Below are 24,928 nucleotides of genomic sequence, written 5' to 3' on the forward strand. Positions count from 1 at the left end.
GTATCTCTGCAGGATGGAGGAGCAGCTTCATGTGCAACGCTGACTCAACAGTATTGTGTATCATGGTCATTTAAATGGCTTCAAGACTTGACATAATAATCATAATCAGAGGCTAATGCATTCAATACAAGTGATTTGACACAAGCTTGAATATGATCATGATACACAATAAGGATTTATATTGTGTTAGAGATCATGTGGTATCTAATGGCTTTATAACAATCTGGGGCTTCATGTCAAAGTTTATAGCAAACACTAAAAAAAAGAAACTGTAGTTAATAGAAAACGTTTGTTTTCTGTAGATGTAATTTATAATTTCTCATATTCTTTCGTGATGTTCATTGATTAAATGAAGTCCCAGATTGTTTTATAATCAGTTTAGCTGATTAATATTTGGTGGGAGAAATAAACAAGCGTCATCTAAAACAAATTTTTGTAGAAATTCATAATGTTGTATTTTTCTCATCTGTCTCTCTTATCTTGTGTGTTTGTGAATATGTGTTGGTGTTTACGCCTTCCTACGTGTGTGTGTGTGTGTGTGTGTGTGTGTGTGTGCGTGTGTGTGCGTGTGCGTGCATATGCGCGTGTGCGTGCGCGGGTGCGTGCGCATGTGTGTGTGTGTGCGTGTGTGTGTGTGCGTGCGTGTGCATGTGTGTGTGTGCGTGTGTGTGCGTGTGCGTGCATATGGGCGTGTGCGTGCACGTGCGCGTTCGTGTGTGTGCGTGTGCGCGCACATGTGTGTGTGTGTGTGTGCGTGTGTGTGTGTGCGTGCGTGCGCATGTGTGTGTGTGCGTGTGTGTGTGTGTGTGCGTGCGTGTGCATGTGTGTGTGTGCGTGTGCGTGCATATGGGCGTGTGAGTGCGCGGGTGCTTGCGTGTGCGTGCGTGCGCGTGTGTGTGTGTGTGTGTGCGTGTGTGTGCGTGTGTGTGCGTGTGTGTGCGTGTGTGTGTGTGTGTGCGTGTGTGTTTGTGTGCGTGCGTGCGCATGTGTGTGTGTGTGTGTGCGTGTGTGTGCATGTGCGTGTGCATGCATGCGTGCGTGTTTGTGTGTGTGTGTGTGTGTGTGTGTGTCCAGGAGTACCTAGCAGAGCTGCAGGCGTTGCTGCGCTCCGTGTCAGAGACGGACTTCAAGCTGAACTCTCCTGAATACTGGCCTGCAGCGTATTATAACCTGCCGCAGCAAGAGCACTGCCTAAAGGTCAGCCCTGCTTTATTTCTGTCTGAGAGACACAGACAATATTTCTCTGAAAATAATACTATGAACTATATAACTGTTTATGTGGGCAATGTGGAAAAGTGTTGTATTATGTAAATGTTTTTTTTTTTTTTTTTACCACTAAAGAAATCTTCAGAGAGGCAACTCATGACCAACACATTGATATATAATTTTTATATTTTTTCTTCCATTATTACTGCTCAATTTTAGTCAAATATACAAAATTAGGGCTAATTTCAAGAAAAAAATAAAAAATAATAAAACCTTTCTACATCACAGATAGTAAATCATACAAGATTCAAGCTTTCCTTTATTGTCATTGTATTAAAAAATAATACAACTAAATTTACGTGTGCTTCTTATATATAAGGTGCTTTAAAAAAGACATTCAGACATTACACATATGTAATAAGTAGTCTAAAAATATAATAAATAGTTCAAAGGTAAAAGATAAAGTGCAGATGTATGCAGATGATGTGTTATTGTCTATTTAGGGTTGCTGTGGGAAAGAAACTATAATAAATATAATAATTATAATGACTCAATTGTCAATTAATAAGAATGAGGCTGAGAACCAACTTAGTACAGATTTAAATGCATACAGGGTTCGTACGGTGCTTGAAATCCTTGAAAATGCTTAAATTTTAATGTTGTATTTTCAAGGTTCAAAAAGTGCTTGGATTTCAGATAAAGTGATTGAAAATGCTTGAAATTCTTACTGTATTTCTCGTGCAATCTGACTGTAGATAATCACATGTTCAATGAAAAAAAAAATGAATATTGAGATTAGCAAACTGTACTTTTGGTTGTTAAAAGTGTAAAACCATCGATATGGTTGAGTGAAATTATCTCTTTTAGCATGTAAGTACTCATCTAAAACATGCAACTTACAACCGTTGTAAGGTCCTGGAAAAGCTTGAAAATGGACCTTGAAAGTCCTTGAAAAGTGCTTGAATTTGACCACTGAAAAAGTGTTTGAACCTTGTGTATAGTTTAACAAAACAAATGTTTTTGAGGCAAACAGTTAAATGAATAACTGTCTGTTCCAAAATGAAGTTAAAGCCAGTTCGCTTAGCTAAGCAAAAACAAAAGAAGCAGCCAAGGTTATAATAGTTTGGGATTTTTTATTAGTCTTAGTTTTAATTTCGTTGTGAATTTTTGTTTTCAAATTCAGTTAGTTTTAGTTAGTTTGAGTGAGTTTGTTAGTTTTAGTTTATTTTTTTATTTTTTTGAAAATGCTGCGTTTTAGTTTAGTTTTTATTAGTTTTAGTGTTAGTTTTAGTTTTTTTGTAATGGGGTATTTGTTGGGGGCCAGATTTAAAAAGGTCACAATAAATGTTTCCTTTATTTCCTTTGTCTGATCCATCTCAGCCCCAATAAGTTTATTAAGTCATAAAACCAGATAGATGAAATAGATTTCACATCAACCAAAAAGGTTTACGTATGAAAAAAGTTAACAAAGACGAAAACAAAGGTCATTTTCACTATAATTTCAGTTAGTTTTGTAGCCACACAATACAGTTTCAGTTAATATAGTTTTTTTTAAAAACTCTTGTTTTTATTTTTATTTCAGTTAACGAAAATTTTAAATTCTAGTTTTCGTTATTTCGTCAGTTTTCGTTAACTATAATAACCTTGTTGGGAACATCTCGTCTGGCTCTGTCCAACGGTTACTACATTCACCTCCCACACAGGAGGTGAAGGGGAGCATCGACAAGTTGCGAGGCCCAGTGGAGGGAGCGTTGGCCCGCAGAGGGGACATGGTGTCTGGGGCCCGGCCCCTGGAGGGCCAGAAGATCCAGGAGACCGCCACCTTACTCAATACCAACTGGGACAAAATGAACAAGCTCTACCAGGACAGACTGAAGTAAGGAGGGCTGCAGTGATGTACTGCATGACAACTGAGTCATATTGTGCACACATTTAAATGAAGATATGTGTGTGTGTGTGTGTGTGTGTGTGTGTGTGTGTGTGTGCACATCAAGGCGCTGGCAGGATTGCAACTCCAAGTGGCAGAAGTTTGCTTCAGATCAGAAGTCAATGGAGGAGTGGCTGAATGACGCCGAGAGCTCTTTGAGAGTGGTGGAGAGTGAACCAGAGGGACACAGGCAGCACCTCAGGGTAACACACACACACACACACACACACACACACACACACACACACATACACAGACAGACAGACAGACAGACAGACAGACAGACACACACACACACACACACACACACACACATAAACACACACACACACACACACACACACAGATACACACAGATACACACACACACACACACACACACACACACACACACATACACATACATACATGTCTTTAATAGTTGTGAGGACCACCACTTCCCCTAGCCCAACACACACATTTCAGGGTTTACCATCTCTGTTAGGACCTTCCCTGAAATTCATACAGATGATTAATTAAGGCCTTTAGAGGCTATCCTAGCATTTTCTTTGTGAGGACTGGGAAAAATGTCCTCACAACTACAAATGTCCTCACAATGTTGGTATTCTGCCAAGGGTTGGTCCTCACAACTATATAAAGACAAACACACACACACACACACACATAAACACACACACATACACACACACACACACACACACACACACACACACTTAAACACACACACACACACACACAAACACACACAAACACACACACATAAACACACACACACACACACACACACACACACACACATAAACACACACACACACACACACACACACATAAACACACACACACACACAAACAAACACACACACACACACACACACACACACACACACAGATTTAACCAGAGACACAATCATTTCTGCACAGATACATTGAGAGGTTTGCACACAGGCCTGATTGTGGCTGAGTCACATTCTGTCTCCAGCATCCAGCAACATTACTGAAGTGCCCTTGAGCAAGGAAGTCCAAACTGCTTCTGTCTGCACTTTCATCATTCGTTTTCTCACTTTTCTGCCCAAACTGACAAATTCCACATCACAGTTTGATGAAGTAGCACATGAATTGATCTAGAGTGACACATCATGGCCTAACATGTCATATTTACATCTGGCATACATCAGAATGTGTCATCACGATAAATTAATGGCCCACTTGTTGTGAAACATCACATTATCATATCCTGATTAAAGGGCGGGTCCATTATTATTTGTTTTTATATCATTCTGTAGCTTTGCAGTAGTGTTCCTTGTGTATTCACATTCAAAACATTTGTATTTATTACACATGATAATAGAGGAATAAGTTATTGTGATGCAATGAGCAAAGTGCTGACTCATCTCTGATGTCATGACATGATAAAACATGACATGTCAAGATATGGATTGACACTTTTTGATGACATACATAGCATGCTAAAAAACATGATATGGCATCCGAACATGAAATTGAATGTGTGTGTGTGTTTCTGCTGCACACACACACACACACACACACACACACACACACACATTCTTGTACTTCTATCTTTGTGAGGGTCCTCATTGTAATTGTGGATTCCCTTGCAAGGTTATAATAGTTTTGGATTTTTCATTAGGTTTAGTTTGAATTTTTTTGTGATTTTTTTGTTTTCAAATTCAGTTAGTTTCAATGAGTTTCTAGAGTGAGTTTACTAGTTTTAGTTAAGTATTTATTTCTTATTTTTTTATTAGTTTTGGGTTTTTTTTGTAATGGGGTATTTGTTGGGTGGGAGATTAAAAGAGGTCACAGTAAATTTTGCCTTTATTTCCTTTGTCTGATCCATCTTCATTATGTGTGAAAAAAGTTGACAAAGATGAAAACGAAGGACATTTTCACTATAATTTTAGTTAGTTTTGTAACCACACAATACAGTTTCAGTTAATTATCATTATCATGTAACCTTTAACCCTTAAAACAAAGTCTGAAATCTCAAAAAAGCCTTTAAAGAAGTGAGGACCGGCCGAAATGTCCTCACTTTGCAAAAATGTCCTCACTCTGTTGGTTAAAAACATGTTCTGGTCCTCACTATGTAGGAAGTATACACACACACACACACACACACGTGCTGGCACACAGATGTCAGTTGTCGAGGGGGAAAGGCAGCGAGTGTGTAACAGTGACAGTCAGCCTCCATACTGACCGAACACTTTCCTTTTTAGGACTTATGTAACAATATTATGTCATCAAATCTGACATTTACATGTTACAACAACCCCAGAAACTGAAATTGAAGGATTAGAAAAAGCAATTCACTACAGAACAATGTTTTTTTTTTTAACATCACCAAGATTTAAATAAATACAGTTTGAGGAATAAGTTTCACTGATGTCTGGCTGAGTTGACTTTGAGGTTTAACTGCTGGGGTTAAACTAATGCACTCAACCCTGCATATGAAGTGTTATAACCCTGCATATGAAGTGTAGTTGTTGCATCATCACACATGTCCTCTCCACTTTGGGCTGCTGTGATCAGCTCTCAACATCCACCTGCACAGATGAGGATGGAGAGTCCAAGTGCCCCTTAAGTGCCAACCTGTGTGTGTGTGTGTGTGTGTGTGTGTGTGCATGTGTGTGTGAGAGTGAACCATCTGGTACCTCAAATCACAATCTGCCACCTAAAGTGCACCCAGCCCTGACCTCTCAGTGTTGAAATACATTAAAACATATTCAATGAAATGGTTTTAAACAAAAAAAGAAGTGAAGGGTGGATTCATTTCATAGCTTTTGAACCAGAGCCGTGTTCTTCTCATCAAATCGCCGGCAAAAAAGCAGACAAACACTTTCCCCCAAAGTGCCTCTACTTCAACAATAACACTAGAAGAATTCAACATATCGAAGCAGTCCTTAACCCTTTATCAGGCGAAGAACTACACTACTGGTCAAAAGTTTTAGAACACACCAACTTTTCCAGAATTTAATTGAAAATGATGCAGTTTAATGTCTCAGTGTACTCTGAAATTAATGCACATTTGCAACATTTCAAATTCTTTATTGAGCATGATAGTGTTTTGAAAGTAAAAAAAAGATTCAAAATCACATTTTATGTTGGACTAAAGGACTAAAAAAAGACACAAAATGACAAAAAAGACACCAAAAGACACAAAATGACTAAAAAAAGACACAAAATGACCAAAAAAAGACACAAAATGACAAAAAAGACACCAAAAGACACAAAATGACTAAAAAAAGACACAAAATGACCAAAAAAGACACAAAATGACAAAAAAAAACACACCAAAAGACACAAAATGACTAAAAAAAGACACAAAATGACTTACAAAGACATGAAAAGAATTAAAAAATGGACACAATAGCCCAAGACTCCATAGAGTTAAGTTGTTAACCCATTTCTTGTTCCCTGAAAAAGGCCTACTTGTATAATTCTGAAATGTACATTATTTTTCAGTTTTGGTTAAGCTTACCTTTTTTTATTTACCTCTGGCAGTTCACCACTTACCTTTGGACCCTTTCAAGCTGTTCATTTGACTTGAACTGCTTGAATTTCAATAAAAAACTGGAAAAATATGGGTGTTCTAAAACTTTTGACCAGTAGTGTATATTTGGTAACTTCAGTGGATATCATCAATATTTCGAGAAAAAAATTGCAAATTTACTAGATTAAAGTGGCAAATCTACAAGAAAAAAAGTCACAGATTTAAGAGATTTAAAGCGGCAAATCTGCATGAAAAAAGTTGCAGATTTACAAGAAAAAAGTGTGAAAAAACAACTTTTTTCTCGCAGATTCCCCACTTTAAATCTCATAAATCTGCACATTTTTTTCTCGTACATTTGCCACTTTAATCTCGTAAACTTTTTTCTCAAAATATTACCCCCCTCCCCCTGGTCCGTATGTTTTTTTTACACATTCTGGCTGTATGTAATATCCTCCAATATTCTCTAGGGTTGAAATTTTAGAATTTGCAACTATTTCAATGAGTGCCCTTAAGGGTTAACTCTCTGGAGTCCATGAAAGCACCGGCACATTACTTCTTCATGACGTGAAGACATAAAAATTAAGCAACATTGAGTCTTATCATCAGCTTCTCTCTAAAGTTCTGGCTTGAAACTCATTTTTTTTGGATTATATTCGGCCAAGTAAAACTGGAGATAATGTCAAATATATTTAGTATAAAAATATAGAACTAGAAATTATCCTCATTTTACCTGTTATATGTAATATTTGCAACCTGTATTCATATTTGCAACATTTAAAATTCTGTGTATTGAAATATAATTTTCAAGATCAGATGTAATGTTTTCCTTTGTTTCTTTTGGGTTCAACATTTTTATCAAGTAAGTCAAAGTTAAAAATTAATTATCAGGACATATAGGTGAGGTAACGCTGAAAAAAACTGATACCAACATGGCATGGTAAAAAAAAATTTAACAGATTTTTTAAAGGACATAATTGCTGAAGATTTCAGAGGGTTAAAGTCTACAGAATCCCTTACTTAAACATACATTTAAAGAGTAACTTAACACCCAAACCTATGGAAGCGTAGGTAGATGGTAGATTGTTTAATATGTATAAAATAAAATAAATTATCCCTCCACTGGTGGTGGCGATCTTATTCGAAATTACCGTGAAAATTCCATTTTGGAAAAAAGGGATTTTCTTCTCCATTTAGAGCAATGGAGTGAAAATAAAGTCGGAACCAGAAAGTGCTGCATTGCAGATGTGTCCGATTTGGGATACAGTCTCTATACTTTAGGTTTTAAGGTTTTATTTTAGGTTTTATTTTATTTGCACAGTTAGAATTACATAAAATGACAAAGATAACATATAATGTAAAGTGCAGGGAGAGGCAGAAAACCCAGATGGGCTTATTTATTTAAAGCCTCCACCTAAAATTTCATAGTTATTAGAAAGTAATAAACTGATAATAGAAAAAACAAATGTATACCATCAACAAGTTATAATGACAATAACAAACACAGTTTAACTTCAGTAAAAGTACAAAAGTAATGGTAAAATAGATAATAAGCCACTTTGTTTGCTTGTTTGTGTGTGTCCAGGACCTGACGGAGGCCATTCCTCTGCAGGAGGTGGTGCTGGGCAGAGTGAACTCTGCTGGAGACGACATCAGCCAGTTGAGCACCGCAGACGACGCCTCGCGGCTCCGAACGCAGCTCAAACTCCTCAACACTCGCTGGGCCAACGCCTGCCAGCAGCTCAATGAGCGCAAAAGAAGGTGTGTTGGTGCAACCTGGTCTCACAGAAATCTGTGAAATAGCCACGGATTTCGCTTAACTCAAAATCCGTGGAATAGCCACGGATTCGCTCAAATTTCCGTAAAACTGACACGGATTTCACTACAATGCAAGTTAATGACAGTCATATCCCGTGGCTATTCCATGGATATTTGTTCCTATTGGTTTGTTCCAAGTCACGTGACTTTCAAGGTCCCGGCGGTCAGAACAAAAAACATGGTGGACAGTTCTCTCATTTTTAGTGAAAAAAAATCAATATTTTGACTTAGTTTCTGCATATAAATGGATTTTGATCACATTTCTAGCGAGAAATATATGTTTTATTTTCTAAATATTCACTCAGTGAATGTACATAATCACTTTGTATGTTGGAATAGCCACGGGATATGACATCATTAACTTGCATTGTAGCCAAATCCGTGTCAGTTTCACGGAAATTTGAGCGAATCCGTGGCTATTCCACGGATTTTGAGTTAAGCAAATCCGTGGCTATTTCACAGATTTCTGTGAGATCATGTTGGTTGGTGTGTGACTGATCGTCACGGATACTCCATGTTTGTCTCACTTCCAAATGTCCCTGAAAGTGCATTCTTAAGGAAGATTTTTTTCCTTTCATTTGCCTGTGTAGGTCAGGTAAAAGGCAGCTGTTTGACATATTCACAGTGGAGATAAACAGGAGAGATGAGATACTGAAGGAGCTTTTTTTCTTTCAGAGGCTGAAGTGGGCTCAGTTTAACAAGTTACTTGTAATATTCTGGTATCTTATGAAACTACAAGACCTAGTTGATTAATTGATAACCATGGAAGAGGGTAAATAACACTCTAAAGCAGACCTGGGCATTGGGCGGCCCGCGGGCCACATCCGGCCCGTTGGCTGTCCTTGTCCGGCCCGCGTGAGGTTACCCAAAAATTAGAAATCAATACAACCACAGTGCTTTTATTTTGAAGGCGATTTACGTATAAGTTAACCGAGTTACCGAGGTACCTTGTCAAAAACACCTATTAAACACCTAAAAAGTTAATAAATTAACAATTAACAAGTTAATAAATTCCTTGGTCACCTTGTGAATCCACCGTAAGAGCTACGAGGTGGAAAACAATAACAAACATTAGCATTAGCACTAGAGCTAACAAGCACTTTTACTATAGTTAAGACAACTAATATAGCCACTAATATATATGACAGAAGAAAATAAACTTTAACAAACCTTGTGTCCTGTCAGCCGCCACTATAGAAGCCTTTAGATACTTTAGATCAACTTTATATGAATTACGACGCACTCGTTATTATTTACCGTTCGTTTTTCATTTAACCGTTCCACCTGTTACTTCCTGTCACTACCTTTCAAAATTAGAGCACCCGTTTCACACTGGAGAGCACCTTTTCAAAATAAAAGCATCACAACATTGTAAAATGTCTAGAAAATGTACATATATATATATATATATATATATTTGATTTACTCCACATTAACAGTCTTATCATAACATGTATTCCTATCAGTAGCAGCTCAAAACCAGATAATTTACTGTATTTCATAAATCGATTAAATTAATACTGAGCAGAATTTAGTTCAGAGTTTTGGTCCGGCCCCCGTAACCTTTGTGGTATTGGTCATGTGGCCCCTTGGGAAAATTAATTGCCCACCCCTGCTCTAAAGTAAGGGTCAATTTCAGTAAGGGAAAAAGTGACATGGCCATTTTCAAAGAGGTCCCTTGATCTCTGACATCAGAATATTTGAATGAAAATGTGTTCTTCGATCCCTACAAGTTTCCCCTTTACAGACAAGCCCACTTTATGCCAATACTGTGCAGTTTGTGGCAAAAAACATGCAGATATGCCAGCAACCAAGTTAAACTGTGTGAAACTAATTAACATGTTCCATTAGCTGTATGTGAAGGTATGAATTGTGTAAAACTTTAAGCAGAGGGTTGCACATTTGAATCCAGCTCTTCTGTGTGTAGTTTACTGGTTCTCCCCGTGTCAGCATGGGTTCTCTCTGGGTCCAAAGACATTGCCCGTAGGAGTGAATGAGAGCGTGGATGGTTGTCTGTCTGTCCAGGTGTACACCACCTCTCACCCAATGTCAGCTGGGATCGGCTCCTGCCCCCCAAGACCCAAGTTTGGATATATCGTCACCCTGTTAAAATAATCGACTAACTAATTTTTTCAAGTTTTGCAGGAAACACAAAAAACTTCACCAAAAGTGTAACATATGACATTTATTGATCATTTCACTCAAAAAGGACGTAACAAAGGATGGCTATTGCCATAGTAATAACACTGTGTGTAAATTATGTAACTTAAGAGAAATACATTTTTTGAACATGCCTTTGTAACTTAAGCAAGATATGGTAACACTTTATTTTGAAGGTGTCTACATAAGAGTCACACAAGCCTGTCAGAAACATGACATGACAAGTATCATGAGCATGAATGTTACTTCAAAGTGTCATGAATGTTCATGACACATCCCATGTCATGTTTATGACATGCTCATTTCACTCTTATGTCGACACCTTCAAAATAAAATGTTACCACATGATCTTGCTTAAGTCACAAAGGCATGTTCAAAAATTTAGCCTAAGTCACATTTTATTTTGACTTAGGCATAATAAATCCACATAAGTCACACACTTGACATAGGCCATTATCCTAAAGGGGTAAAATCACATGATCTGATCAAGTGAGGATGGAGGTGATTTTACCATAGGTGGCAATGAGGAGATGATTTAGGCAAAAAAAAACAATTTTGACGAAAATTTAGGCGATTAGTGTGTCGATATGTAAATGTTATGTATGCAAAACTATTGTGTGCCTTGTCCAGCTGAGCCACTTTTCTCCATTCCTGTTTCAAGAACATGTCTCACACTCCTTCCCTCTTTTTCTTTTTCTCTCGCTCCCGCAGGTCTGCAGAGGCACGCACGGCGACTGCAGAGCTGCAGGAGAACATGGGTGCCATGCTGGGCTGGTTGGACCAGGCGGAGGGCGTCCTGGCCATCCCTCTGCAGCCTGCAGAACCACAGCACATCAGGGACACGCTGGGCAAAGTCCAGGTACCACACTCCTTATTATCAGCCTCTGGGCTGTGTGTGTTTGTGTGTAATTTCATCAAAGTGTAAGTGAGAGATACAGTTCTTCATTATTACACCCAGCTCATGTTCTTATGTGTGTGTGTTGGTTTGTTTAATTTAATTGAGAGGGTATTATGGTTACCAATGAGATGCTATAATGGTGTATTCTGAAATTCAACCCTAAACCGTGTGTGTGTGTGTGTGTGTGAGTGTGTGAGTGTGTGTTTGTGTGTCTGTGTGCATGTGTGTGTGTGTGTGTGTGTGTGTGTCTGTGTGTGTGTGTGTGCGTGTGTGTCTGTGTGTGTGTGTGTGTGCGTGTGTGTGTGTGTGTGTGTGTGTGTGTGTGTGTGTGTGTCTGTGTGTCTGTGTGTCTGTGTGTGTGTGTGTGTGTGTGTGTTTGTGTGTGTGTGAGTGTGTGTGAGTGTGTGTGTGTGTGTGTCTGTCTGTCTGTCTGTCTGTGTGTGTGTGTGTGTGTGTGTGTGTGTGTGTGTGTGTGTGTGTGTGTGTGTGTATGTGTGTGTGTGCTTGTTTTTTGTTGTGTGAGTTTACATAATTAGATTGAAAGAGCCAGAACATTAAGCTCCCAAAATGATTTCTTATTAAATTCAGCCTGTATGACTTGCGTGTGTGTGTGTGTGTGTGTGTGTGTGTCTCAGGCACGTGTGGAGGAGCTTCCTGCCAAGAAGGCGGCGATGGAGGATCTGAACCTACGACACAAACAGATAACGCTTCCTGCTGACAGACAGAAAGACATCAGGATCATCAACAGTCGCTGGGCTCAGGTCAGCAGCTGCTCCTGTCAGTAACAGCACACAGCATGAAAATATTAAATATAAAATATATATTCTGAAAATATTCATCTTCAGAACAAAGCTGCACCAGGCTAGAAAGTCACGCCACATACTGAACATCATGATGTTTATAGCAACATGAACAGACAAACACGGTTAGAGCATAGACTGTATATAAATAATGGACGTAGTCACTGTGACGTCACCCATTGGTTGGAAGCATCGAGTTCAGCGTTATACTCGTAGCCATCTTGCGTCGCCATCTTGTTTCCGATACAGGAAGCAGACCATATTTGGACTGTGGAGGAGGAGAGGGATCTGATCACAGACTACAGCCTCTCTACACCTCAACCTGACTGAGAGAAGCTGCTGCTAATTACTGTTAGCATTAACTGGGATGTTCATTTTAGCTAGCAAAAAACAAAACCAAAATATATGTTATTTACCTCAGAAAACTGAGCAGCGACTCCTTGGAGTGTCTGTTTGTCCAACCAAACACTGAACAAGACATTTTTACTGAACAAAACGTTCAAAAAAAAAAGTGACAATACAGTAAAAAAGGGTCAAAGTTATGAAACCAAACCGCTAACTGTCCTTTTTTATATCTATATAACGTTATATATAACTTTATTGATATGTTGCCATGGATACGCATTGTTCTGCTTCTCTCCTGATGACGGCTCACCTTGTTAGTGACCTGTCAATCAAAGGTAGCCCCGCCCCAAATCATATGATTCTTTATCTTCTATTTTCTTCTAAATTAATAATTAATCATTTTAATTCTAAATTTTCTTCCTTATTTGAACTATTAACATTTAATTGTCTTGAAGAAGTTTTTTTACTAGTAAAAAATTCTGAGGTAATAAATCAAGTTAGAATTTTTTTCATTTTGTATTGAAATCAATGGACAGAAATGATTTTTGCAGCCACACTTAGCGCCCCCTGCTGGAATTTTGGGTAGAATGCAGCTTAAGGCACTTCCTGGTTTGCCTCCCTGCTCAGACCCGGAGGTTGCCGCCTGGGTTAGAGACATTAGATAGATGAATAGATGGATTGATGATGGATAGATGGATGACAGATAATAAATGATAATGGATGGTAGATAGATAGATTTAACACAGACTGCAAAACGTAGCTGACTTTAACTGTCTTGTATGGTTCACCTTCCAAAAACACTGGATTAAATCCTCTTTGCATACTAAACTCTAGACTCCCAAAATCCCAACAGGCTTTCTGTTCTACATTTAATCTCCCAGCCTAATCTACCCTGGTGACATCATCAGGGCTCCTTCTCAAACCTGACAGAGCTCCTTCAGAACCAGAGAAGACATTACAACTCTTTTAACAGGCTGAGCACTCTGCAGGGCAAGTGGTTTGATATAGCTGAAATATCCCAGCCATAAAAACCAAACCAAATGTCTCTTAGGCTATGAAGAGTGTTTTGTATGTGAATAAATCACAGAGTGTCTGTGTTTAGGTGTCCAGTGCTCTGCCTGAGCGTCAGCTGGAGATCGAGGGTCTGCTGAAGGAGCTGGAGAAGTTTCAGGGTCAGCTGGACGGCCTGTCGGTCTGGGCCAGCAGCACCAGGACCAAGCTGGAGCACGGCCCGGAGGAGGCAGCACCCAGGGTACACACACACACACACACACACACACTAGGGTTGTCACGATACTAACATTTTCAACTCGATACCGAGACTCAGGAAAATATTTGATACTCGATACCATTTTCGATACCACAAGGATAAAAAAAAGACCCCAAAATGTAACAGAAATATTTTTATTAACAAGAAAAATGCAACATGTAAAAATGAACAGAACCACAGGTTAAATATTTATAATAAAAAACAGTTGTGCAAAAGAAACTGCAACTATGATAACAAGCTTCAGGTACTCGATACTTTTGAAAATGAGTATTGTATCCGGATACAACGTTTTAGTATCGATACTTTTTTGAGTGTCGATACTTTTGACAACCCTAACATACATACATGCACACACACACAGAACAGCAGTAGTTACGACTATTTCCTATATATACCTTTATTACTTTATAACATCCAAGCAGGCTGAAATGAGTCCGATTCTGAAATGCAGAATTTCAATGAATTAATGCCACACCTTTTACACACTATAGTCTACATCTATGTTGTCTCTCCTTTTGTTTCTCCAGCTCATTGAGGAAGTGCAAGTCAAGCAGCCGGAGGTGGAGTTTGTCTTGGAGCGAGCCGATCATCTGTACAAGGACAGTCCTCCCGGCCAACCAGACAAAGTGAGGAAATAAAACACATCAATGATTATCCCTGAACATGATCTGTGAAGTCCTTGTCAATTCGTATTCTCACATCTGTGTGGTGACAGGTGAAGTTTGTCAAGCTAAGAGAAGACTGGATTGTGATCTTGGAGCTGGTGCAGCAGCATAAGGAGAGGATGGCTGCTCTGTTAGTCGCCAAAAAAGCCAGTAAGACTAAACTTTTTTTCTGTGGGTGTGTAAGTCAATGTACACTACCGGTCAAAAGTTTTAGAACACCCCAATTTTTCCAGTTTTTTATTGAAAATCAAGCAGTTCAAGTCAAATGAACAGCTTGAAAGGGTCCAAAGGTAAGTGGTGAACTGCCAGAGGTAAATAAAAAAAGGTAAGCTTAACCAAAACTGGAAAATAATGTACATTTCAGAATTATACAAGTAGGCCTTTTTTCAGAGAACAAGAAATGGGTTAACAACTTAACTCTATGGAGTCTTGGGCTATTTTGTCCATTTTTGAATTCTTTTCATGTCTTTGTAAGTCATTTTGTGTCTTTTTTTGGTCATTTTGTGTCTTTTTTTAGTCATTTTGTGTCTTTTTTTGGTCATTTTGTGTATTTTTTTACTCCTTTAGTCCAACATAAAATGTTATTTTGAATCTTTTTTTTACTTTCAAAACACTATCATGCTCAATAAAGAATTTTAAATGTTGCAAATGTGCATTCATTTCAGAGAACATTGAGACATTAAACTGCATCATTTCCAATTAAATTCTGGAAAAGTTGGTGTGTTCTAAAACTTTTGACCGGTAGTGTATATGTCTCCATGTGTTAGAGAGATCTGGGCTCAAGAAATTAGTAGTATGGGTAATTTAGCCAACCTTCGCCTTAGTAATGCAACTTCAGAGGATTTAACATTAGAGTTTAAAACTAGAAGTGAGGTTAGATTGGGTATTGGACAGGGGATATCTTGTATGGGCCTCCTCTACCTTCTAGTAGGTTCAACAGGTCGTTATGAGCTCATTCAATGGGCTGTTATTTTAACGTGTGTTGTTAGCAGTGCCCTCTAGTGGCCGTAGTAATCATGAAACCACTTAAGGCGGAAGTGACTCCTGAAGACTCTGAAAGCTAAATGGTAAGTAAGGGAACATAGTATAAAGCATGAAAACTTGCTATATTTATTTGAAGTGGCTAACTTTAGTGCAACACGTTCTTAGGTTACCAACGTTACTATGTCACTACAAGTCTTAATCATCCTCATAACTACTTAAAGTTTGGCATTAACGTGTATTATTTTACTTTTTAAAGTATCTTTTACAATGCCTAACCAGGAACTTTTTAGCCCAAACCTTGGATAAGTAGTCTTGTAGCCAAAACCATAACAAAACTTTCACGTTCAAAAGTTTCATGTGCTGAATAAGCAACCGGCTGTTAAATAGGCTGAAAACAACCTATTAGGCCTACTAGAAAGTGAAGCCGCCTACTGAATGAGCTGATAACTGCCTACTACAACAACAACCTTCAGCAGGAAGAGTCAGGAGGAGAAGACTTCAGAAAGTAATGTAACTGTATCCCAAATCGTACACCGTTCGGCTAAGATTCTATCAAAATTTCACATTAACTACTAATGTAAATGATCATGTTGTGCTTCCAATGGTGTGAAACTAAAGTCTACTTAGCACAGTCCAACGTCAATCAAAGAAAGTAATGTTGCACTAATGTTGCATCTGTAAAACTGACATTGATATTGTTTGTGCCCCCCAGATGAAGGTCTGACCGGAAGTGCCCAGCCTGAATCTGCGGCGCTGGCTCAGTTCAACAAGTCGTGGGCCGAGCTCACCGATTGGCTCACCATGTTGGATAACATGGTCCAGAATAAGCGCGTGGTGGTGGCAGACCTGGACGACATCAACGAGCACATCAGCAGGCTGCAGGTCAGGACCTCACAGATCACTGTTAGCTGGGTTTACAGCACAACTAACGCTGAGAGAACTGCTGTGGTTCTATGGCAGGGGTGTCAAACTCAAATACACAATGTAAAACTTGAATAAAATTTGCGGGCCAACATTGAACAAATAAACCTTTTAATATATACCAAACATGTTTTGCTTTAACATTAAATATGGAACCAGCAACGCTTATAAACATACAATATATAACTAAATAGTGCAGACATGCAAAATCAAATTTCAAATAAAAAACACATCAATGTCATTAATTTATTAAATAAAAATTAAATAAAAATTGTATGCCTCTTTTCTATTTGCATCCTTCTGATTTAAATATCAAAATAAACTGTTTCAACAGGTTAATAAATTCTGCCTTTCTTTTCGGGAATTTTTGGGAAGGGGTAGCTGGGAGACAGCTCTAGCTTGAGGTTGCTATGACGACTGTCACCGAGGAGCGTTTCTGGGTCCTGTCCTGATTGACGCGCCAAAACAACAGCAGGGCATTGTGGGATTTGTAGTATTAGCTGTAAATGTGCCGTATAATACCGGCGGGTCAGCTTTTATAGTACAATAATAAGATAATAATTTGGTATTGCCTCGCGGGCCAAATAAAATTACACTGCGGGCCAAATTTTTGACACCCCTGTTCTATGGGATTCATAAACAACAGATTTATTGTATGTGTGTACATCATAACGATTCACTTTATCCGCCAAAGAGCACTCATTTTTGATAAATGGTTTTGTGTTTTCAGGTGTCTCTGCAGGAGCTGGACCAGCGGCGCCCTCTCCTGGAGAGACAAGTCACAGCAGCCCAGAACCTCAAAAACAAAACCAGCAACCAGGACACACGCAACGCTATCACTGAACGCAGTATGTCTCACACACACACACACACACACACACACACACACAATATGTAGCTTAAAATAACCCGTTTGGAATAACTAGATCCTGTTAAAAACACTAAGTTCTACGCTCCTCACCACACATTGGGAGCCATGATTGATTTTCCTGAGAAAAGGGTTTACATGACAAATATTCACTGAAAGTCAGACTGAACAGCAGGCTGTTTACACAGATCAGAGAGGAGAGGACAGTGGGCTCTTGAAACGTATTTTATATAAATTTCATTTAATTCCAATTTTCAATAAATATTTTATTGATCGCAATGAAATAAAAGGCCACAGTGAGTAAAATGTAAAAAGAACAAAAATGAAATAGGTATTGCATGAGCAAAAACATTCAATTTATCTACCTTTTTTACTTTTTTTTGACCTGCGCAAACCTCTGTGTACGTACTGGCAAAAGAAGGGTCACAAATCCTAAATGAATAAAGTCTCACTGTTGGTAAAAGTATGGATATGTTTCGGTACGTGAAGCCAGTCAGCGTAGGAAAACAATCAATGTTTGGCGCCCTCCAGTGGTAGTAACAGCAAAGCAAAAGCACATGATCTTTATAATTCCTTTTCTTTCTTTCTATCATTGTAGTTGATAGGCTTCAGACTCACTGGGAAGACTCCCAGACCAAACTGTCAGATAGGACGAAGCAGCTCCACAACATGCTGCAGGACTCCACAGACTGGCTGGAGGCCAGGAAGGGAGTGGATCATCTCATCAAGCGGGCCAGCGAGAGGCTGGAGTCCTGGCAGGAAATCACGTACACGGTGGAAGCTTTGAAGAGAGAAAATGCTGAACTAAAGGTTGGACTGGACATCAATCACTCACTGCACGGATATCTCAAAATGTTTGCACTCTTAGATTTCTGTTTTGTGTCTAAATTAGCATAATAATTACTCATAATTTAGATGCACACACTGTTTTTCAACTTTGCATGTGAGATTTCTAAACAGATGGCTCATAAATTGGATATTACTCGTACTGGGGATGACTCAAAAGACATTTGGATTGTCAGAATGAATCATGACATTTAAAATAAATTTCATTTCGTCAACTTTCTTTCTCGCTTCTTTCCTCATTCTTATCCTTCCTCAGCTCTTTGTGAAGGAGCTGCAGCAGTGGCAGCCTCAGGTGGACCAGACCAACGCTCTGGCTGACAAACTGCTCACACTGTACGCCAACGATGACACGCACAAAGTCACACAGGTCAACGACAACATGGTGGCCACCTGGACACACATCAACAGGCGGTAATGACACACGCACTATATATATATACTGTACACTCTATAACTTGTTTGAGCACAAGATAGAACTCAAAGTCTCTTTTTCAAAGAAAAACTGCCCAAAATTTTGCATTGAAATGAATGGGACGGCCAACAAAAAATGAGCGAAAAAGAACAATCATTGGAGATTTTTAAACGTCTACTTCTCCGGCATAATTTCACCTAGAGACTCCATTTAAACTTTGAACAGTAGACACAAGTCTTGTGTATCGGTGTATTAATCCACGTTTCGATAGGTCATATAGTTTTTTATCAATCCCTGTTCAATGACCATGATCATTTTTGGAGAAATTCTGAGATTATAATGGGTGTGTATTGCACGGAATGTTCGTGTCACAGTGTGTGACATCATCGCCAGAGTGTAGAGGGAGAGAAAAAACTGTCAAAAAATAAATTTTAAAACTGCGCTCCAGGCCGCAAATTCCACTCAACAGAAATAATTTATACATAGAAATGTAGGAAAATTTGTCTTCTCCCTCACAATCCTCTGGTAAAGCTGTCAGAGTTATAGTTTGGGCGTACGACGCACAGATGCGCCACCAACACCACCAACAGCCTCATTGGCTCCCATATTAAAAACGCAGGAAGATTTCGGAAAAAAGGAAGATGGAACAGTTTTTTTAGATCGCTCTAACAAAGCTATTTTTAAATTTTTCTTTAAAAAAATCATATGTTGACGTTCAGGAAGAACTCGGAACACTCAAAGTGAAGTCGGATCAATGATAGGTATTATGGTTTTGCCAAAAATGCTTTCTGTTCGAGGCCAGAAATTCCACCTGTCAATGTTCCGGGACATTAGCAGGTGTCAGTTAATTCTGTTGATTGCTTTGATCTGATTGCCTTTGATCTTTGATGTGATTACAGTTACAGATACACACACACACATGCGCGTAAGCACGCACACTCCTCACACATGCATACACATGCTTCGCACGCACCCACGCAATCAGCCACCCACCCACCCGTGCACACGCACACGCACACACACACAGTAACTTTATGTGATTTTAATTACACACACACACACACACACACACACACAAACACACACACACAGACACACATTTTGAGGTTAAAGGGCATAGTTATAAATCTCTGAAGAAAAAGGGCATAGCTATAAATCTGAAGAATCTCATCATAGTGTACACACACCGGCAGTAGCCCCCGTGGCCCTTTCAAAATTTCCCCAGAGGAAATTTTCTAGTTAGATTACTGTTACTTTCCCGCAAGCAGGCTGCGTTACTGCGTTACTAAACCGTGATTTTGTTTGTGAGAGTGTCTCATGACAATCACGTCTGAGCGGTGCAACATCAGTGGTAACAAACACGTGTGTCAACAAGAGATGGAGTGCAGAGAGAGCTGAGCCATGCAGCGTTTAATGCCTTGAAGTACCGACATTGCTTTAAGTTTGACTCGGTAAAAAGTAAAACATTAGCGTCCGTATTTAGAATTTTGGACTCAAACTGAACCTGAAATTTATTTATTTTTCAAAGAATAAAAAAAAAAATTCAATTGTTATTTAAAGCCAGCATTGACAAGTCAGTGCATTGCTTGCCGAACCGTTAGTTTACCTTGATAACATGCATATGTGTGTGTGCAGTGTGAGGGACCGGGAGGCGGCTCTGGAGGCAGCTCTGAAGCTGCTGCAGCAGTTCTACCTCGACCTGGAGAAGTTCCTCAACTGGCTGACGGAGGCTGAGACCACCTGTAATGTTTTAATAGACGCCACCAACAAGGAGCGAATGCAGGAGCAGCCGGAGGCGGCCAGGAACCTGCTGGCACAGTGGAAGGTAAGACACGCTGTTATATATTCCTGCTCCCAGACTGTAAAGAGCTCCAATGAAAATATCACATGTGGGAATGCTGGAAGCATTTCTGATTGGTGGATTGCTCTTAAGATGTTTTGGGGACCTCTGTCTCGACATACTACTGTTGTGTTTTTATCACCAGTTCTCATCAACCACGATTCAGCACTTTTCCTACTACTTCAACCTCATCTTGCCCCTTTAAGCCACCATTGCAGTGTAGCATCAGCTCTGCAGTGAACTTGAAAAATATTACACAATTTGCATTAATTATTGGTATTTTTCCACCTTTTTATTTCATTCATTAAAGCCACTCAAACCCCATATTCCAACTACCACTACTACTTCAAATTCTTGTTTCTACTTCTTCAACTTCTACAGACAACCACTTAAACAACCATTGAAGTGTAGTGTCAGCTCTTCAATTAACTTAAAAATATTAAAAATGTTTGTACATTATTGGTATCATTCAACTTTTCATTACATTAATAATAATTCTACCCAATCCCACTCAAATTATTCATACTACAGAAGGGCAGCGTAGCAATCCACTAGGGCTGGGCGATATGGACCAAAAGTCATATGCCGATATATTTAGGCTGAATATCGATATATGATATATATCCCAGTATCGCAAAGTGAGAGCAAATGTTCAGTCAAAGTCAAATATGACATGTCACAAGTAGTTTTATTGAAACTGTTTATTTAAGTGAACATAAATACTGTATAACAACAGGAGTACCTTTTTAAAAAAAATCAAAGCTCCATAAAGTGCACATTTAAATAAAAAATATCTTAAATGAAAATAGCCTATGAAATAAAATAGGCCAATCTTTTTCTGAAATAAATATATTTATATCAGAAAAGAATAACGAACATTACAAAATAACTAAATATGACAAACTCTAGTAAGGGCAGTACAGCATTTATATATAAAAAAAGGAAGAAGAAAAAAGAACTATATCGATATATGCAATATGGTCTAATTCCCTATCACATTAAAAAAAAATCAATATATTTTTTATATCGATATAACGCCCAGCCCTACAATCCACCGTTTTTTTCCATTTATAGATACTGACATTACACTTTTCACACCTGTTGGTATGTGGATCATTACTACTGAAAGATATCATTCTCATTTTGTCATATAATAATAATAATAATACATTTTATTTGTAAAGCACTTTTCATACAGAAATCTCAAAGTGCTACAGAAACCAGAAACAAGAAAGAGAAAACTCATTAAAATCAGCAGTAGATAAAAAAAAGACACGGGTAATAAAGTACATTATGCAGAGACAAAATAAAAACATCTAGGGACAACCTAAAAATGCCTCCCTGAACAGAAAAGTTTTAAGCCCTTTTTTAAAGGTGTCCACAGACTGGGGTTTACGTAGATGTTCAGGGAGGGAGTTCCAGATGTGGGGGGCGGCGGAGCATATGGGTCATATGTATCAGACATCCAGTACATTTCGAGTTTGGGGACCCAGACTTAAGACTGTATTCCTTGACTCTGTGTCTCAGCTGGTATGACAGGAATGCTGACATGGCAGCATAGAGAGATCTGATTGGCCGGCCTGTGCCTGGCAGACAAATGCAAAATCCCCCCACTGCATTGTGGGTGTTGAAGGGAAGGCTCTGTTCTGAGAGAGAACATATTTTGACCCCCGGCCCTCACCCTGCACCCACACACACACACACACACACACTCTCTGGTGCACGGTGCGCGCGCTCACAACATACATACTGTAACGCAAACACACATGCAGCATATTGGGATTCACATACACACTTCCTTCCTTTTGACACACAGTTCTGTCAGTACAACAGCAGCACTGTATGCAGAGCTGAGATAGTCTTCTGTGTCCAATTATAATGGCGGACGGCGACGCGGAGCAGCATCCAGGGAGCGCGCACACACACTAACACACACCAACGGGCTCCGGCGCCGTACGCTGATAACGTTTAATTGGAAAATGAGCACACTCATCATTTTATGCACCCTTCCAAACTCTCTCTCCTCCTCTTCTTCTCCGTTTCTCACCCCCTCTGTCGTTCAAACCCAGTCTGACTCACACCCTCCAACTCCTGCCTCCCTTTTTATCAGCCACTAACTCTCCCTCCATCTCTGCAGGCTCTCCCTCCCTTCCCCTTCATCTTCAAATCTCTCTCTTTGTCACAAACACATTGAAACAGAGGGCCTTCTTATGCAGTCACATTGGGAGCTAATCCTCAGGGACTAGAAGAAGATAATGCCTCTTCATCCTCTTCCTCTTCTTCTTCTTCTTCTTCTTGACGAGCAGTTTTTGGATTCCAGAGTAAAGTTTTAAGGATGCTGCGCAGGAAAGTCTACCATGTGCAGGTTGGAAACAAAACTCAAGCGATCCTCTTTTGGGAATAAGAAACGTAATCCTAAATGAAGGCATTTTATTTGTTTATTTGGCCTTATTGAGTGTTAGTTGAGTATCTTATAAACTGTAATGATTTCAGCGTTTTTTATTTTTAAAACTACTAGTTTTGGACAACATAAAAGTTCAATAACATATTTTCCAGCTTTGTTTCTTCAGAATTTGTCACATTGTGGCCAAAAGTGCTTTCCTTACAAAGTTAGTAAGTCTAAAAGCCAACTCAAAGGTAGAAGGGTTATATTTTTGGAAAGATGTAAAAAATAAAAAATAAAAATACAGATGCAAAACCATCAATATAAATTAGAAAAAATTAATTAATTTGAAGGTTTAGCGTGTGATTCAAACAGTTAAATGAACTAATCCTACACTACACTCCACCTTTGCTGCCTTCAGTGCTTTCTATTCATTATATTGTATTGTAATCTGTTTCCTGTTCTTTGGTGCAACGACCCGTTTCCCCTCTTAGGTATCATTAAAAGTCATTTTATCTAGTTTATGTTATAACCAGCAGCCAGTGTACAGATGCTCATTGGTAAGAAATGTAGAAAATTCACCGTAGTCCCGGATATGGAGGGAATTCTCTTGATGACTGAAATGATTTCACCCTTTAACCATGCTGGAGAGATTGCAGGGTACGAGGAGCAGACCGGCTTCATATATTTCGGAAATGCCACAAATTATCAATGTTTTGGAAAATAGCATGCAAGTCTTTGCAAAAGAAACTAGGATATGATAGAACTATGAGTTTCATTGTAATATGTCTTTGCAACTTTAATTCAATTAAAGGAAATATGAGAGATATGTACTTTGTTAAAATATTGTTGATAGCTGGTGAAAAAAAAAAGTTTTTTAAGTTTGAAGTTTTTTATTTTGCACAATAATAAAAAAAAATAACACAGAAAGAAAAGGATGAAGAAATAACAACATAAGGAAGGTGCAAGGTAGCAGCAAGAAACCCAAAAGGGCTTCTACAGGCCTCTCCCTGTATTAAAATTCACAAGCTAAATCAAAAACAAGTAGAAAAAAAACATAAAAATAAAGAAAAAATGTAATAATATTAAAAAGTAAAATAACACAAAAGTGTAGAAATGTGTGTGTGTGTGTGTGTGTGTGTGTGTGCATGCCTCTGTATGAGTGTGTGTTCTACTTAGTTAGCTGAGCCATCAGAGCCACTAAACTGCTGTTGTTTGTGTTCAGAGAGGAAAACTGTATTGAACTATTAAATTGATCATTCCAGAGTATTGATCCTCTGTATTTTAGGGGAAATTGACCGAGTGTAGTACGATAGTGAGGAGGGTGAGTTGTCTAGTATTTTTCTATTGTATTTGTGAGTTGACATGGAAATATTCACTGAAAGATTTATGAATGGAATTTGGAATAAACATATACTTAAAGATAAAAATGCATATTTGGTATATATCTGAAAAAATGTCATTATCTTGAGTTTTTGGAAAAGGGGAAAATGGATAGAGACAGTAGAGGAAATATACATCATGGAAAGACTGACACATTGTCTTAAAGCTGCAAGAAACACAGTTGGAGAAAATTTGGAGAAATTGATATTATTGCTGACACAGAACAGCGACAGACTGCTGAAAGAAGTGATTTCGAGATTTTTTACAGAAAACAGAAGACTAATTACAAGGAATGTAACTTTAAAGCACTGATATTTTCTTAGTTTTCGTTTTATTGGATTTGTATGTTCATTATTTTCATTTTTTCCCTACTCTTCATTATTGCTGTTGCTGTTTGATTGCCAAGTTTCTGTGTCTTGTAAGTTCAAAGTTCAAATTAAAGTGAAGAAAAAAATGAGAAGTCAGTCCAACATTGACTTCACAAGTGGAGGTATTTAGTAACATATTTTATGTCATACAAGAAAACACGAACATCTCTTCAGTGTGTGTTAACCACCTTCTTCATATCATTTGAAAGATCATGGCAGCAACTTCAGTGATTACTGACAACACAAAATTAAAATACAAACATACTTTGTGTACAATGGATGAATTAGTCTCCTTGTTGAAAAACTGAAATGCCTTGGTAAAACGTGTGTGT

General features: G+C 38.6%; 1 protein-coding gene across 2 annotated transcripts in view; it reads left to right on the plus strand.

The window, feature by feature from the left end:
- The window catches only part of dmd (dystrophin), a 432,308-nt gene that overhangs the window by 318,348 nt on the left and 89,032 nt on the right, over positions 1–24,928 (plus strand). For both annotated transcript variants that reach the window (XM_059327929.1, XM_059327930.1), the window contains exons 46-59: positions 1,075–1,197; positions 2,910–3,082; positions 3,201–3,336; positions 8,221–8,396; positions 11,325–11,472; positions 12,147–12,272; positions 13,759–13,908; positions 14,454–14,552; positions 14,642–14,741; positions 16,288–16,457; positions 17,227–17,344; positions 17,963–18,174; positions 18,467–18,621; positions 20,258–20,447. In XM_059327929.1, coding sequence (XP_059183912.1) covers positions 1,075–1,197; positions 2,910–3,082; positions 3,201–3,336; positions 8,221–8,396; positions 11,325–11,472; positions 12,147–12,272; positions 13,759–13,908; positions 14,454–14,552; positions 14,642–14,741; positions 16,288–16,457; positions 17,227–17,344; positions 17,963–18,174; positions 18,467–18,621; positions 20,258–20,447 — 2,076 coding nt within the window. The remainder of the gene's footprint in view (positions 1–1,074; positions 1,198–2,909; positions 3,083–3,200; positions 3,337–8,220; positions 8,397–11,324; positions 11,473–12,146; positions 12,273–13,758; positions 13,909–14,453; positions 14,553–14,641; positions 14,742–16,287; positions 16,458–17,226; positions 17,345–17,962; positions 18,175–18,466; positions 18,622–20,257; positions 20,448–24,928) is intronic.

This window comes from Centropristis striata, chromosome 24, assembly GCF_030273125.1.
Source record: "Centropristis striata isolate RG_2023a ecotype Rhode Island chromosome 24, C.striata_1.0, whole genome shotgun sequence".
NCBI lineage: Eukaryota > Metazoa > Chordata > Actinopteri > Perciformes > Serranidae > Centropristis > Centropristis striata.